General features: G+C 43.6%; 1 protein-coding gene across 1 annotated transcript in view; it reads left to right on the top strand.

Annotated features, from left to right (window-relative positions):
• The window catches only part of mtus2a (microtubule associated tumor suppressor candidate 2a), a 44,793-nt gene that overhangs the window by 22,326 nt on the left and 4,598 nt on the right, over positions 1 to 17,869 (top strand). The window contains exons 5-15 of the mRNA XM_062406547.1: positions 7,979 to 8,143; positions 10,193 to 10,291; positions 13,629 to 13,816; positions 13,915 to 14,040; positions 15,274 to 15,340; positions 15,667 to 15,881; positions 15,993 to 16,098; positions 16,199 to 16,272; positions 16,380 to 16,478; positions 16,925 to 17,044; positions 17,170 to 17,267. Coding sequence (XP_062262531.1) covers positions 7,979 to 8,143; positions 10,193 to 10,291; positions 13,629 to 13,816; positions 13,915 to 14,040; positions 15,274 to 15,340; positions 15,667 to 15,881; positions 15,993 to 16,098; positions 16,199 to 16,272; positions 16,380 to 16,478; positions 16,925 to 17,044; positions 17,170 to 17,267 — 1,357 coding nt within the window. The remainder of the gene's footprint in view (positions 1 to 7,978; positions 8,144 to 10,192; positions 10,292 to 13,628; positions 13,817 to 13,914; positions 14,041 to 15,273; positions 15,341 to 15,666; positions 15,882 to 15,992; positions 16,099 to 16,198; positions 16,273 to 16,379; positions 16,479 to 16,924; positions 17,045 to 17,169; positions 17,268 to 17,869) is intronic.

Below are 17,869 nucleotides of genomic sequence, written 5' to 3'. Positions count from 1 at the left end.
TGCACTAACAGTGCGTATGAACATCTGCCAGCAGAGCACGAAAGAGCAGAAGTTTTGAATGGTGTCGCCTGAAGCCAGCTCTTCCTCTCCCCGCTGCCACTCTGAGCTCAGTGAGACCGAACTGGAATCGAGCATGAGAGGCAGAAGATTAATACGCTTTGATGTTCATTTCCCTGCGTGCGCCCGTTTGCATGTGCGCCACCTCGAGAAAGGAAGGGCGGGAACGTTTACTTCCACTTTTGACTCTGTGTGGCGCTCGTGACCTTTCGCTGCGAGGCATCGGAACTCCCCGCTCCGTTTGAACTTTCCGGATTGAAATGCGCTCGACTGTAGGTCCTATACTCCGTCTATTTCTGTGTGGGTGCACTTGTTGAGCTTTAACCAGAGGGTCGTCTGATGGATTTGTGCGTCTAACCTGCCTTTGGGATGTTTGATATTAGAAGCTTTACTGTGTTTTGTCTTTTCTGCAGCCTGGATTAATTTGTCATATTGATTGTTATCTTTTTTTTTTATCCCCGGGGCAAATTAAAAGACAGAAAATAGGGGTGACATTTTGTTAAACTCTTCTCTGATTTGAATTAGAGATTTCATCAAAACGTAATTCCATTTTAAATCCTTATAAAGTCCAACGCAGTTTGTGAAACATTCAGTATGATTGTATTGACTGCACACATCCACACATTAAGTGGCAGTTATGAGAGTTCATCAGAATCTTCCGTTTCTAATTTCCAGGGGCTCTCACGCTGTTGAACCTGTTTTCATTTGTGCATTAGTGCACATACAGTAGGTGTGCAACGACAGGAAGCATCTTTGCAGTACTTGTTTTTCCTCTTTCACTCTGGGATCTTTGCCTCCTCTCGCCGCAACCCCAGTTGCAACGAACAGACAGATTGACAGATGAGTTCTCACACATCCTTCCATCGAGGATACCGGGGGGAACACAGGCAACCCGTTACTTCCTTCAATACCAGAGAAGAAAGGCTTAGTCGCTTGTTTTCCCCATTGATTGGCAAGTAAAGCGGACTCCATTAGGGCTCTGGGTGATACCAACAGGAGGAATCATTAAGGAATAGAGTGATGGGGAGGGCAAGGATTGTAGCCCTCTGATAAAGTGTAGAAGAGGATCCCTGGAGATTGAACTTCCCACTGTTGTAGCTCAGTCAACATCTGATCAATGATGCATGGATGCATGTAAATGTGGACATGTGCCTTGATTGTCCAGGAAGAAGAGAAAGATGAGGGAAGGGACATATTTAACTTGGGGGAATATGTTGTTTTCTTCATCTAACTTTTCATTTAACTTTCATGATGTGAACGATATATTGGATTTTTCCAACTAGCCCTGCATCTCAGCCATCTGGCAGACAAAGACTCTTCTTCTTTTATTTCATCTGTCTCAATTGGTCCATAAAAACAAAAGATTGACCCTTTTCTTTGTCTCTTATTTACGCCTATGCTACCTGGTAGCAAGAGGGGTATTGTAAGCAGTGGATTCAGTTTGTCTCTCACAGCAATAACTTGAGCAGTTTTAATCTTATGTGGATTAAAATTGGAGAGTTGGTTTAGGAAATCTTCGAGTGATGAGATGGAAGATGCAAAGTCTATACTTCCCTCCTTCCATAAAACGAACCTGAAGCTAAAACATATAGAGGTCCCGCTGATACATATGATATATCCAATGGCCAGGTCAAACAATCATAATGTTTCACCCTGTTTTTTTTGCATCAAATAAGTGATCTAAACCAAACTTATCAGAAACATGAATACTTGAACAAACATGAATGTTACTTATCTGATTTGTTTTGTTTGTTTGGAGAATGGGTTTGTTACCTATGCAGTAGCCAGCCACCAGGGGGCGTTCAAGATGGTTTGGTTTCATTTTAGAGAGCTGCTATGTCTTCCATAGTCAAATAAAGTTCATGGTCAGGACCTTTGGTTTTTTTGTTGTTGTTTAAAACTTTAAAGGTCGCAGGTTCAAGGTGGCAAGTTCAGAGTTTTAGCCGAACGCTAAAGCATTGGACACACAATTAAAGCAAATATACAAATGCAATTATGTTTAATTCAGTTACACATTTAACATTTTGTCAACAATATTCACTGGATTGAAAAGGAAACATTTTTATATTTATTTTATTTATACATTTCCACAAGGTAGCTCGTATTGAATATTTTAGACTGAATGTAACCCGGTGAAGCATCTTGCTGGTCACATCATATCTTTAAGCCCCTCCCCCTGTGGCCCCAGGGCCTTCATGCCTTCCCAAATACAACAGGAGACAGTTTAACATAACGAATCACACACACACACACAATCACACTAAGGAAATCAAGGTGACATTGAGCCAAGCTGTTATGGCCTTGATTGATTCTTACAGCCTGTTTGCTTATATATGCATTCAAGTGTGTTTGACCAACATCAGGGGGGCTGTAGGCTACTCTATATAACATTGATTAGCCATTAACCCAATCCTACCTTTAGCCAAGTCTTTGACATCCCTAAGCCTTTTTTGTGTGTGTGAGAGGATCCATGCATATGTGATGCCTGGTTAGCGCCGTGGTGACTGACAGACTCTATTACCTAGCTGAATGCAGAATCCAGCAGCAGATGAAGCCCGTGCCCCTGAGCCCAGCCGCCTCCTGGATGGAAACTCAATCTCCAAAACAAACAACGACAACAAAGAGTATTATCACCTCGATCCATCTTCTCTTTAGGTGAAAATGGAATAAGGGTGAAAATCAAATGAACGAAAGAGTGAGCAGAGCAGAGACGGCTGAGGAAGATGAGTTGGAGGAGGATGCAGCGATAAAAGAAAACTCAATGAGTCCAAATGAGCAGAGAGGAGAGGGGGACATGGAGTGTTTGAAAGAAAGATGAGCGGAAACAGGAACATGGGGAGGCTGGTGCAGGGAGGAGAGCGGATGCCATACCCCAGATGCAATGGCTCAGATCTGCTCTGTGAATCATCCTCGCTCAATGTGAACAGATGGTTTCTATGGTGCAGTCAGATAGACACAAACATGTAACACACAGAGAGATGCACACACTGGTAGTGCAGCACATTAGATGGGCCAATTAGATATGGCTGCCATTCTGTGGCTGATGAGAGGCAAACCAACATGGCAGCGAGTTACGGACGCAGCAGAGCTGTGACAGAGAAGATGGGCTCAATGGGCCTTTTCATTAACTAATAACCTCTCCGCGTTTTTCATCCAACTCCATATTAATCAATGTTCATGGCTTTGACTGATGGTCCTGTGTGACAAAACACAGAGGACGTGGAAACAGGAGCATCCGAATCAGACAAACATTAATGTGTATGTATGTGATTCTCTTTTACACTGAGAAGAAAGCTTTAGTCATCTATTTTTCCTCCAAAAATTTACACAACAGAATCCCTGCTCCTCTTCCTGTCACTCATTACCTCCACCGAGGAGGTTATGTTCTCACCCCGTTTCCATTGGATTGTCTGTCAGCATGATTACATAAAAACTAATCAACAGATTTCCAAGAAACCCTGTGGGAGGATGGGACATGGGCGGACAAGAGAGGCCATTACATACTGGCACCAGGAATATTTCTTTACCTACTTAGGAGTGGGTAAACACTGCAAGACAGGGCATTTTTTTATATTTTCACCATTTTCTCATGGAATAATTCATGGATCTTGATGAAAAAATGGCTTTAGGTTAACTGCATTTATAGGCTTTTCAACAATCTTTCCCAAAAACGTTTTATCTGGTGTTCTCCCATCTTTAGACCCAGAAATGATTTCATCCTGCTGACATTTAGTGTAATGATTTCTCAGTTTTCAGTTCAGTGATGTACTGCCTCCTTCACAACAATAAAATAACTCCTACAACTGTTGATTTAGTGGAATAATTATGAGAGAACATCATCAGTAAAACTGTGTGGTGGTTGTAATTTGATGCAAAAATACAAAGTTATTACAAGTATAACAAAATAGTTTTCAACCCATGGAGCTGAGTGAATGAGAGGAGATAGCTGATGCTATATTTGGATATTCAAACGCTGGCTGTCCGGTGTGTTGTTGGTGTTGGTTATTAAACATCCCCATTGCTCATTTGTTTTCTTTTTATTCTTGTCTTTGATTTTCTGAAAAAGAACAAGTAACAACAAAAATCAACTCTCACAACTACAGTGCAATTTCAACTCTGGTGTGTTTTTTATACCTGCCTTAAAGGTCAAAGGTCAATGATTCAGGGCATCGCAGAATAGATGATAATGGAATATATAATATATTCATCACTAGCTTTTTTCATTAGCTTTTAACCAAGAGCCATTCCTTGTTGTGATGTAGAGTCTGACGTCTCCATTGGATCTTAAGGGAGAGAAAACATTGGTCTCCTGGCATGTGTCTAATCTTGAACTTCATCAGTCAAATATTCAAATAACCATTTGACGGTAAAGTACTTATATAGAAAGGAGCATAACTCTCTTGTTGTCCATCGTTAAAATAATTCACGTCCTTGTCGGACGGAGCATTTGATTAAATCTCCTGACGTCTGGGTCCTGGCAAGGGAGAGGGACCCTGTGGCTGCTGCTGTCAGCTCCACAGTTATCACCTAATCTATCTGTCAGTCCACAACCCTGATGTTATCTCTGCAGGACCATTACAGTTCCTGCTGTATGTATGCAGCTTTAACCTTGACTGTCACACATATCAATGCAGAGGCACAGTTGAGTACTTTACATAATTGCGCTGCTTTGAACAAGAAGTCTGTAAATGCAGCGTTTGACACATGTTATGAAGTTTTGTTAGTTCAGATAAAACGTAAAGATGTAATTTATTGTTGTATCCATTTTTCAGTGACATTGATTTTCAGGTTATTTCAGAGTTTTATTGTGAATAATATAGGTTTTTACAAAGCACAAATATGTCTTGCATTTTGACACATGATCTGGCTCTCATCATATTTCATCCTCTGCTATTTGATGCAGATGAAGCTGCATGTTTCTGGTGTTTCATTTGTATTTTCATATTTTTTGAGTGTTTAAACCCTGACAATGTGATGTGTTCATAAACTGTGATCATAGCAATATATATTCTGATATGAAGAGCATCAGACATTTTGAGCCAGCTTTGAACAAATGACAGGAAGCAACGATTAATGAGCAGAACAAATTATAGACTCTTCAGGCTTAATTACACACACTGTCGTCTGTACTGAGAAGTGTTGAATGAAGCTGACGTCTGTCTGTGAGAACACGTTCTCTAATCAAACTGGCTGAATTGGGATTACAACCCAAAACGAACTATAATCAGTGTCTAACCTATATTCTTCATGTGTATAAATTCATTATTTTGGTAAAGGTTGTCCAATAGTATGTCTAAAACCAGCCCCGATATGGACCGGGTATCAAACCGAAAACCTGGACATTGGTGAACAACCCGCTCTCCACCTCTCCTTCAAACATGGAAATATTCATAAAATGTAAAAAAAAAAAAAAAAAGTGATGATAATAAAACGTCCCCATTCCTCAACATCAAAACTACCATCAATGATCCCCTAAATATCCCAAATATCCATTTTAATACAACACAATTTAAAGACTAAAGGCTTAATGTAAGAACGTATAAATACATTTTTCTCTGTGAATGGACTGTAGCTTAAAAGCCTGAGTGTGGGCACACACACACACATACGGTGCGACTGGATGCTATCTGCAGTTGCACTAAACGCTGAGTCAGCATTATCCTCCTGGCATTAGTTTTGCTTTAAGGGGCGAGCTGCTCCATTAACTCGGCCTCCCACTGAGCTATGTAACTGCTCTTTTGTTCTCGCTCTCCTCATGCTCACTGTCCCTTTTCTAATATCTCTGGTATTTGCCATACAGCTTCTCAATATGCAGAGATTTCTGATGTCTTCTCTGCTGCACCATCCGTTTATTCCCCCCATCCTGGCTCGCCATGTCCTCATGATCTCTTGCAGCCTCCCCTCTGCCATCCACGCTCGGATATTCATCATTGGCTGACATTTTGCCAATCAGTGACGCACATCAGCTTGCTCTCACCATTAATGAAGTGCATCTCTTTTCTTCTCTTTGTCTAAGCCAGCGAATTTCACTCTCTCATATTCGATCATTTTTATTCCTCTGCTTTCTTTCTCCGACTGGCCGACGTCATCCCTAGCTCTTCCTCTCTCTGAACTGCTCTCTGGGAATTTGATCATACATATTTGACCTATGACTACAAACATGTATCTGTTCATATCAACCAGTCAATTGCTCTGTGTCAATCAGACTACTGAGCAAAGCATTTGCGCTTAAAGCCAAATAATTCTGCTCCTTCAATTTAAACATAGGTTTATTTAATCTGTGTATCATTTCAAGACTTTAGCTTGTGGATGTTGACAGCCATAGATCCAGAGCTCAGTAACAGCAGTGCTGTGTCCTAGATCATATCTGAGGAGTGGACACTCTGCACATGCCCTTGACTGGTTAATGAGGAGGAGGCACAGTAAACAGCCTCACTGATCAGCACCTCGAGCTGCTGAGGGACAGCTAATGAAGCTTTGAGAATGTGACATGCAGCAAATGTGCGGTGATGTACAGAACATGTACAGACAGAGAGAAAATAGCCGCCGGTATCGTTGTGTGTGCTAGACGGCATTTGTATCTATATGTAGATTTTATTATGTAACTGTCACTTGTGAACTCATTTTCAGTTTACATTTAGGATTATCTGGAGTAAATTCCGAACCTGCACAGTACATAGCAGTAGTACTTTACAGATGTGGTACAGTGTTGTCATTGCAGTGTGGTTGTGTACATTGCCTCAGGTGAAAGAATGAATCATCCACTGGCTGCAGGGTTAGTAGCTCGACATCTGCCTCCCACTTTTTATATATTTTAAAGCAAAATTTTGTTTTTGCCTTTAATTAAAAGATCAACATGATTTTGATGGTACATATTTCACTATATGAATCATACGCTTGTGACATGCTAAATTAAATATGTCAATCACAAACAACCAGAGCCAGAGTTAGTAGTTTGCTATAAGAAAAAGCTAGATTGGTATCCTTAGTGTGGACTACATGGCAGCACCGGAGAACAAACTGGGGAGGGCAATTTCTGAGGAATCGAAAAAGAATCGAAGGAATGTAGTCCATGTCGAAGAAAGTGTGTTTGCATTCATTCGTAGTGTCAGTGAAACTAGAAGGAGGTGAAGGGCAGGCAAACGTTTGTTTCATTGCTGTTTGGGGATTGGAAAGATGAGCAGGATATACGCTATGTGTGAGACTACATCAACCATCCATCAGTCGGTTGTTAGATAGCATTACAGGCCAGGCTGAGTGACTGTCATGAGGGACTGTAATGTTGCGTTTGTCTTTCTGTCTGGAGTTTGCATGTTCTCCCTGCTTCTGAGTGGGTTTTTCTGTTAGTACTCCTGTTTCCTCCCACAGTCCAAAGACATGCAGATTGAGGTTAGATTAATGTGAGACTCTAAATTGACTATAGGTGTGAAGGTGTGAGTGAGTTGTTTGTCTCTATATGTCAGCCCTGCAGTACGCTGGCCACCTGCCCAGGTTGGACCCCGCCTCTTCTCTAATACCAGCGGGGTTTGGCTCCAGCTCCCCCTGTGACCCTCAAAGGATAAGCGGTATAGATAATAGATGGATGGACGTGCTCATGTGGAAGCATTGGAATGTTTCTGTAGCGTGTGTGTGTGTGCGCCAGTCTGTGCGTGTGTGTGCAGGTTAAAGGAAAGAAGATTAGGAGCAGCAGCAGTTAGACCCAGAGCTTACAAACCATTTCTCAGTCCAGTGAACCTTGATTCAGACATAACACAACCTATCAGATCGAAGAAAAACCAGTATGTGATCCTCCGAGGGAGAAAGAGACGGCAATTATGTGATATATATGAGATATAGAAAACCTGAACGATAACCGAACATTCCTTCATGAAAATGAATGAACAGGTAATCAAAATTCTTCATCTGCTTCTGTGTGTTTCAGGTCTGAGTGTGAGTGAGGAGCCTCCTCTTCACAGAGTGACCACCAGCCCTCCGTCAGCTGATCACCAGCGAGGGGCGCCGGGCCGCAGCCACAGTCTCCAGCCCCCCTCCACCCCGGCTCTGCCCCGGCGCTACCTGCCTGCCCAGCCTCGAGGCTCCCCTGGAGGTCAGCAGGGTTACACATTTGTGCTTTGGCAAGGGAAACAATTTGTTTCTGAAAAATATTCTGAATATTTATAATTTCTAATTGGACATAAAGTAGAAATCTTTACAGGAACATTATTCACATGCAAATTTGAGTTCTGTGCATGTGAAAGAGAAATTTGAGAGAGATTTCTCAAATGCTGGTGTTTGCAATGATGCATTTATTGTAGGTAAAACTTGTAAAACTTATTTCATTAAATCCAGCACTTTTACTTTTCCACTATTTTCTGCTTCCTTATGCAGTGTAGCATCTCATTAAGCACAGCTCTTGCTCTCTGGAGTTGTTCGAAGTCATTTGGGAAAATTCGCACATTAGATATATGCCGGGGTGGTTTCTCGCTTCATAGTGTGAGTTTATTCCGTGGCACTCCTGTTCATTATGACTGTAACACAATCTTTTGTAGCTTTTAATGCTACATGGTAAACTATACAATTAAAGACTAAACACCACACATTTAATATGTTGTCCCATGTGCCGCTAAGAACTGTTCAGAGGAAGCTCACGGTCAGTGATGCTTCTCTATCACGGTTGTATTTTCAGACATTGAGGTTGACACCTGAAGAAGCCCTGTAGTATCTCACCTCACTCACAATTAACATCCGTCTTTAAACATGTACAGTGACGGATTTAATAAACAACCCATAATCCAGTTATCTTTAAAATCATGAAGAAATACCTGAGGTGTCCCTGTCAGCCAGAGAGTCATGTACAGACCCAACTGTTTATTCTACTCTTGTCTCTCTGTCACAGTACACACTCATACATCCCATTAAACACACACATACACACACACACACACACACCTTATCAGTGAATGACAGTGAAGGACAGTTCTGATGAGCCCCTGAAAGTTTCAGCCAAGAACTTCCTTTACCATCACACACTCACACTGGTGGCATGATGATCGATCTCCGTAACAGTGGTCGACGTGCTGACATTTTTTTGTGTGGTCCATGTCCCACCCACTAACAGAGAGGAGGCAGGGCTTATGACCTGTACTGTATCCCGCCACAAGGGGGAAATTAGGATGATTGGCTTCACTTGAGCTTTCCTGTTGTGCATCTTTATATACGGTTCATGGTTTGTCAGTCGGACTGCAGCAAAAAGTCTCAGAGGACTGCTCTGCCCATACATCCTCACAGAGCTGCTAGCATCCCTGTAGACCCACTATCTTGTACAGCGACACCTGAGCAGTGAACACACGCACACACACACACACACTGAGAAACTCACTCGCACACAGTGTTTGTGCGTGCCTGAACTCTCCCTCCGGGGTTAAACAGGGATTTGTTCAGGATCAGAGGCTTCGCTCCCAAAACAGGTCTAATTAGTTTCCTTTCAAGGCCTCTCTCCTCCTCTCTCCCCTGCTTCACAACTGATTCCCCGCTAAGCTGCCCAAATCCACTTCCTCATTCACTATCATCTGTTTTTGTCCTCCCCACTTCTCATCATTCCTCATGTATAATGTTTCAAGCCCAGCAAGTTTTCTCTACGCCCACACGCCTCACCACGCGTCTGCGGCAGATTTAACGCGACACATGAGAAGTATGCAAGAGCTCAGAAATGATATTTCAAAATAAATATTCAGAGTTTGAGATTCTGAGAGTCTGTTTTTGCTTTAAAGTGTGACACAGGTAGCAAGGAGAAGATGGGCACGTCTGCTAGAGTACACGCTCGGCTTCTCTTTGACCCAGAGTCCCATGGGGCCTTGTTATACTACGCAGCAGGGGGGGGGGAGATAGCTGAAGATGAAAGCAGGAGGGTATAACAGAAAGATTGAAAAAGTTGGGAGGGAGGAAAATCAGCAAAGAAATGAAAAAGAAAAGAGAGAGAGAGTGAGGAGAGGATGGGGACGGATCTTGATGCTTGTGTGAGGACGCTTGTTTGAATGTTATGTGAAGTTCGGACACCTGCATGTGCTTTGTCAGTCAGATGTCCTCGTGTGCTTCTTTCTGATTTAAGAACGTCACATGACACACATTGATCGGTTGTATCTTCGTCCTCTGACAGTTGGCAGGAAGGAGTTCCAGCGGAGTTCGGAGGTCACGCGTTCTCTCCCGTCCTCCCCGAAGAGGCTCGCAGTGGTTCCTCCCAAACCTCAGTCCCCAGGTGAGTTCACCTTTAGAGTGTATCATAAAGTTACTGATGCTTTCTTGATTCACCTCTACACAACAAGGACGATGCAAATTTAGAGCGAAACAAATAAATCAAAAGGTTATTCACGTTTATTCACAGTTTGTACTTGTAAAATCACTTTCAAAGTAAGAGATTTGTTTGAATTATGTGTATCGATGTCATGTGGGCGTTCGGTTTGGTTCCATGTAGGGTCTGTTTTTCCTGGTGCTCCCAAAGTCCCTTGAAATGCTCCCTTAATGTGCTGAGTTGAGTCCAAGGTTATTAACGAGAAATGTCAGGATCATGTTCGTCCCCTCTCTGTGACTCCTACCTCTCCTTTCCAATCGCCTCCTCCCAAATCGTTCTTCTATAACTTCATATTTCTTATGAGCTGTTCTCACTCTCTACACACCCCAGAAGTGGTTTCGCATCCATCTCAGAACTTTGTGGTGCTGGGCCGAACACAGCTTCAAGCAGAAATTCGTGATGGCTAGCACTTTATTCTATGCTGGGATTTGATCTCTGCAGTCTGAACTTTCCTTCCTTCAGGCTCTGCACTGGTAAATTATTTTCGTATAGGATTGCAGAGGGTCTCCCCATCTTCCCTCGCAGAGTTGACACACATCTCCTCAGGCTACACCTCTGTTTTTATACTCACTGCCGTTACTGCTCAACACTTCTCCTTACTTTGTCTTTATGGCTCCTTGTCTCCTCCCACACACAGTCATAAGATGTTTCTCAGCTTTATAGCTTTTCTCTTGTTTATGATGATTTACAGTTCACTAGGACCAATCCCCAACAATATGGGTGTTTTTTAACAAAATGTTTGCATTTGATGTTGACGGAAATTCAATGGCCATTGAGTGAAGAGGTTCGGGTGACCGAGCGGAGGGAGACTCATTGTGGGGGTTCTGTCTCAGGCATCATTTCACGTGGACAGTACCTAGAATAAGACATGCAAGACGTATGCACCCAACTGAATAAGAAGGGATGAGGGAGGAAGGGAAGAGAGGATGAAGGGATGCGGTTAGGAATGAGGGAAGACAGATGAAGGGACGAGGGAAGGAGGATGAAGCAATGAAGGTAGGGAAATTTGGAAGGGTGAATAGATGCAGAGAAGAATGAATGGATGCGGAAAGGAGGGTGAAGGAATGAGGGTAGCGATGAGGGAAGGAGAATGAGGGGATGAGGGAAGGAGGGTGCAGGAAACACTAGGCTAGGGATGAAGAAAAAAGGGGGGATGAGATTGAGGGGTGACAGAATGAAGTGGAGGGATGAAGGAAGGAGGATGAAGGAACAAGGGAATGAGGATGAAGGGATGAGGGAAGGAGCCTGAAGGAATGAGGGATGAGGGATGAGGGAAGGAGAATGAAGGGAGGAGGGAAGGAGGGTGCAGGAAAAATTAGGCTAGGGATGAAGAAAAAAGGGGGGATGAGGTTGAGTGGTGACAGAATGAAGTGGTAGGATGAAGGAAGGAGGATGAAGGAAGGAGGATCAAGGCACAAGGGAAGAAGGATGAAGGGATGAGGGAACGAGCATGAAGGGATGAGGGGAGGCATGAAGGTAAAAGGAGGGATGAGGTAGAGGGCTGACAGGATGAGCGGAGAGGGAGGGTTGAAGAGTCTGAGACAAACGAATCGTGTTGACCGGGCATGTGTCGGCTTGACAGGTGATTAGAGGTGTGGCCCTGCTCCTGAACCTAATTTAACCAGTTAACTTCAGATGTTGACACGTTGACGCGGCTCCGGACAGCGTGTCATCAAAATGACAGTGTGTTGACATGAAACTAAAATTCTCCTTGGCCTAAAAATACACATGGACACACAGGAGTCTCTGCAGCCCACAGGGTCTGCCTTCACCTTTTCTCATAGTTTCTCACATCGTTATTCTGCTTCCATCAAACCCAGAGTTAAACCCCCCTGCCTCCGATTCTCTCACATAAACTCATTTGGTATTCACAATATTCTCTAATTTCTCAGGTAGAGTCGACCGATTTCAAAGAGTGTTTGAGAAATTGTGTGTGTGCGTTTGTGTTTGTGTGTGTGTGTGTGTGTGTCCCCGCCGAAGAGCTAGACGTCCTTTACTAACGATTTCTGGCAGGCCCTTTAGAGACGGGGAATCCTGACGAAGATGTAACACGGAGACATTTGCACTTTCTCCTCCGTATTTTTAGAAACTCATCTTTCGCCTTTTTCATGTGTAGTTCTTTCATTGTCTCTCGGCACAGAGAGGAACATCCCCTTGTTTCAGGTTTTGTTCGCCCACACACACTTCACACCGTTAGCTCCATCACCATTATCATCATTCAGCACGCCTCAGGTCTCCTCGACTCTCCCCCCCCACCCCCCACCCCCACACTGCAACTCTTCTCTCATTTACCTCGTGACCCCCAGACCAATCCCCTCCCTCCCCGTTTTACCCCACCACAGCCCCCCCCCCCCCCCCCCCACCACCACCACCCCCGGTCTCTCAGTCATTACTTTGGACCCCGCACCCCAAGCCTTGCCTCCCGTTGTCATGGAAACCCTTGCCGCCCATGCTTCACTGAGCCGGAATGAGACGGCCAGGCAGGTGACGCGGGGCTGCAGCGGTTTTTATTTGTCGCGTGCCCAGACAGCCACGTTCCCTTGTAGTCTCTCTTGTGCGTCTGTGTTTACATTGGGATGATTTAAAAGATTTGTGCGAATTGTGTCTATTCAAATAAAGCTGAGGTGATGCCGTGTGTTTGGCCACCGGCTCGTACGTGTGCACACCACATGACAAGGTGACTCACATAAGTGGTTAATCAATCTGCCTGTATGTCAACTGCAGCTTAATAGTGACCCACCCCCCAACCCTCCAAGGAGAAATGGCCTTCACGTGTTCATGTGTGCCTGGCCTTTGAATCACAGCCGTCGTTAGTACATTAAGCATTGTTTAACATTTTTGCAGAAACGCAGTGTAAACAATAAACCCAGACATGCATATGTGTGGACGCTGCAGCTCAATCATTACTTGAGAGATGAGGTCGTCCATCATGACAAGCAGCAGACTGGGAATTACCCCGAGGCTTCCTCTGTAGAAAGATTCAATTAACTTACTATCGTTTGTCATGTGAACACAGTCATTAGCAATAGGTCAGGTCAAATCTCCTCGGATTTAATACTCATCAATTCCGTTATTGCAGATGGATACAGCTTGGCATAGTTGGATTTCGGAATTAGCACGCAGCTAATTAGTGACATAATATTTTTATATTATATGTATTGACCTTGATTTTCCTCGTAAAACACGTGTGGGATAATTGTGCTTGTTTATAATGTCCTGTGGTTGTTTTTTTCATTCCCTGCAGTCCAGTCTGGGCAGCGGCCCGCAGCAGCGGTGCGAGGGTCTGCTCCCCCGGGGTCCCCTCGCCGCGTGGCCCCCCTGAGGCTGCAGCAGGAACAGCAGGAAAGCCTGCAGAGGGAGAAAGAGGAGGCCCAGCAGAAAGAGAAGGAAAGGCAGGCGGAGGAGAGGGACAAAGAGGAGCAAAGGGAGGAGGTGAGTCGTTGAGAAAATCTGCAGCATAGCTTGGGAGCTTTCTTTTGTCCTTTTCTGTTTTATTTTAGTCTTTTTTCTTTAAATTCTGTGTCACTCAGGTTCAGAGGCTGCAGGGACGCTGTGAACAGCAGGAGAGGCAGCTGAGAACTCTGAGAGACGAACTGAGGAAGACTTCCTTAGGTCTAGAAGCCTTCATCATCACCACTCAGCATTACTGCCTCAAGGTAACCGACTATAATGACACAGCTGCATCTGAACTATAGATGTAAAAATAAATTGTATTATTCAAATTCTTAAATAATTCGTAATTCTTTATATATGTACTTACCTGAAATAGTATATCAATCCTTAGTGAAAAGCACAAACTATCATCATCACCACCATCATCATCATCATTAAGGCTATATCCTCTACATTAAACACACACACACATACACACGCACACACACAGGAACTCAAGACCACATGAGTATTTAACACCATGAGGTGAGCATGGTCAGTGAGCAGCGCAATGCGTGAGAGTGATTGAAACTGAGGGGTTCTCCAGAGTTCAGTGTGTCACCGAGCGGCTCTCTGTGCCCAATCGTTCAGGCCCTGTTATACTGCTCCCAGACTGCTGAGGGACAGTCTGTCTTGTTTATGGTTATTGCCACAGTCTGACCGCTGCAGTCACTTGACCACAGTGCAGTTGTAAGAGAAGATATTGTTGTAATGGAGGCCCGTGTGAGAAGGTTTGAGCTCCCTCTGCTGGCCTCAGTCACACACAACAGCAACAGTACAGCTGGTGGACTTGAGGTGAAGTTAAGAGCATTTCAGGATCTGGTCTACTGAGGTCTTCATAAAATAATCTCTACACACAATTATACACAAACACATAATTATACTCTGGTAACCTTTACTGAGCAACAGCGCCCTCTGCAGCCACACGTGGTGATTAAATCTGTTGGACTTTGTGTCTGAGCCATTAAGTAGCTCAACCGCCGCTGGATCAATTACTCCAACCGACTCTAGAATTTTTGATATACTAAAATTTTTAACGACCTTGAAGTCTTTTTAACTGATCCACAGTTCATCATTGCTCTTGAACTTGCTGTGACTTTTTCTGGCAATTTAAACTGCGACTGTCAGACACTCACCAAAGTTACAAGGGCTGAGTAAAGACACTTACATTTTTAAGCTGCTTTTTTAAGATAGTAAGTTTAAAGCTAAGAGATTTTATTGTATTAGTAGGGATTAAACATGAATAGTAAAAGGTTTTGTTTTTCCTGCTGGCTCATCTATGGTTTGTTTCTGCACATGGCTCCAAAAGTCCATTTCCTTTTCATTTTGTATTATTGCATTACAAATAGCCATTTCTTCATTTACATCCGTAGATTTACTAGATACTATTCGTATGAGTGGTACTCAGATCCTGCACTAAGCACGTTATAAAATGCTGTTTTATTCCACATTTTCAGAATAAAACCACAGAGGAAAATGAAAGGAAACTGTCCATGGAAATGCAAGGGATCAGAGAGGAAATGGGTAAGTAAGAGCCACATATGAAAACTCCAAATCTGTCAAAATCAGGAAACAGCTGCCAATGTGATTGGTAGAAAAAGCTCCTACAACATGAACAGTGGTCCTGTTGTAGTTAAGTGTCCCAGTGAGCCGTGACAGTGTGACAGTGTGACAGTGAGACAGGGTGACAGTGAGACAGTGCTCTGAAATGTAAGCAGCTGAATTTAGTTTTTGCCTATATGGTGTGAAAGACACACATGGAATCCTCCCAAATAGATATTTGAAAGTTTTAACAAGTTGAAACAAATCTTTATATTATTAGTATAATAAACATTCTCCTTTGTCCACAGCATCCAACTCAGTGCGATGGGAGCGGCTCTATCGGGAGAAGATGGCGTTGGAGGTGGCGTTTGAGCGAGAGCTGCAGGAGCTGCAGCTGCAGCAGGAGGCGGAGCTGGCTGCTGTGGAGGAGGGGCTCCGAAAGGGTCACTCAGCAGAGGCTGAACACCTGAAGGCCGAGCATTGCTCAGAGATGGTGGAGCTTAGGACTCATCAACAGGAGCAGGTGAGAGAGGGGGATCATGGGAGATATGTGTTTTTCAAGAGATCTGATTTTTTCACGTGAAATCTGAGCAGTTATTAAAGGTGTGTGTGTGTGTGCGTTTGTGTGTGTCAGGTGGAGGAAATGGCAGTCCATCACCAGGCCACCGTTCAGGAGCTCAGAGACTTGCATAACATCACCATGGCAACACTGCATGAGGAGCACGCCCGTACCATGAGAGGTAGAATTTTAGATCTAATTTAAATAACACAATGTGACACCAGCACTGCTAGAAACAACCTCACCTCTCATTTATTATGTTTTTCTGAATCTGTGTTCAGACTTGAGGAAAGCTCATGAGCAACAGAAGATGCTTCTCGAGGAGGATTTTGAAAAACTCAGGCTTTCTCTGCAGGTCCGATTTAACAAAAACACAACTTCATGTTTTGTGTTTTAATTGTACACACTAACTGTGTGTTTGTGTGTGTGTGTGTGTGTGTTTGCCTGTGTGCTCTTTTTCAGGATCAAGTGGATACTCTCACGTTTCAAAATCAGAGTCTGAGGGACAAAGCCAAACGTTTTGAAGACGCTCTGAGGAGGAGTACGGATGAACAAATCGTTGTAAGTTTATCTATAACACAAACACAATAGAATACAGTTATTGTAGTGCGATAGTATTTGGGCGAAAAATAAGAAGAAAATGAGAGGAGGAACAAAACAATAAAACAATAAAGTCAAAGGAAGAGAAGCGACTGACTGCTTTGTGAGCTGCCAGGGTTATTGGCCCAATCTCTTCAAAGACCTATCTATAAGTTTAACTTGAATTTGAAAATTTCAAGTTTATTCTCAACCTTTTGACTCCTCTGATTTAGTTTCCGGAGAATTCAAACTAACAACCCAACTACATTTCTGTACAAACATGACTTCAAGCATGTCTCAAGAAATCAGTTGGAAATGGAGTAAAAATCTGTATTTTTTATATATTATAAATGGTCCAATTGGGAATTTAACCAACAATCCTGACCGTGTCACTCATGCTCTGTCTGTCCTTTCTGTTTCTGTATCAGGACGCTTTAGCTCCGTACCAGCACATTGAGAAAGATCTGAAGAGCTTGAAGGAGATCGTAGAAATGAAGAACCAGCAGATACACCAGCAGGAGAAGAAGATCTCCGACCTGGAGAAAGTGGTAGGCTCCAATAAGCCATCTCAGCATACAGTAAACACACATGCGATCTCTAGTCTGGATGCATCGTGGTCAATGTGCCCGGTTAAGGAAATATTGCGTTGTGGTTGTGTTTTACATTTGAGCAGGCTCAGAAGAACGTGTTCCTGGAGGAGAAGGTCCAGGTTCTGCAGCAGCAGAATGAAGATATGAAGACTCGTATTGATATGAACCTGGTCATGTCCAGGTAAGGTGCACACAGTCATCATCGTGATCATTAGCAAAGAGGTTACTTTATCACCCCTGTCCGTTGATTGGTTGGTTGGTGTGGTGGGTGGGTTTTTGGTTGATGGCTGATTGGTTAGTTGGATGTCTGGGTGCTTGTTTGGTTGGTTGGTTGATTGGGTGAGTGGGTGTGTGGTTGCTTGTTTGCCTGATTGGTGGGTTGTTTGGTTGGATGGGTGGTTGGTTGGTTGGATGTTTGGTTGGTTGGTTGGTTGGTTGGTTGAATGTTTGGTTGGTTGGTTGGTTGGTTGGTTGGTTGGTGGGTTGTTTGGTTGGTTGGTTGGTTGGTTGGTTGGTTGGTTGGTTGGTTGGTTATTTGGTTGGTTGGTTGGTTGTGTGTTTGGTTGGTTGTTTGTTTGGTTGGTTGGTTGGTTGGTTGGTTGGTTGTTTGGTTGGTTGTGTGTTTGGTTGGTTGGTTGGTTGGTTGGTTGGTTGGTTGGTTGGTTGGTTGGTTGTTTGGTTGGTTGGTTGTGTGTTTGGTTGGTTGGTTGTGTGTTTGGTTGGTTGGTTGTTTGGTTGGTTGGTTGGTTGTGTGTTTGGTTGGTTGGTTGGTTGGTTGTTGTT

Source organism: Platichthys flesus, chromosome 15 (assembly GCF_949316205.1).
Source record: "Platichthys flesus chromosome 15, fPlaFle2.1, whole genome shotgun sequence".
Taxonomy (NCBI): domain Eukaryota; kingdom Metazoa; phylum Chordata; class Actinopteri; order Pleuronectiformes; family Pleuronectidae; genus Platichthys; species Platichthys flesus.
This window is presented reverse-complemented; position numbering and strand designations above follow the sequence as displayed.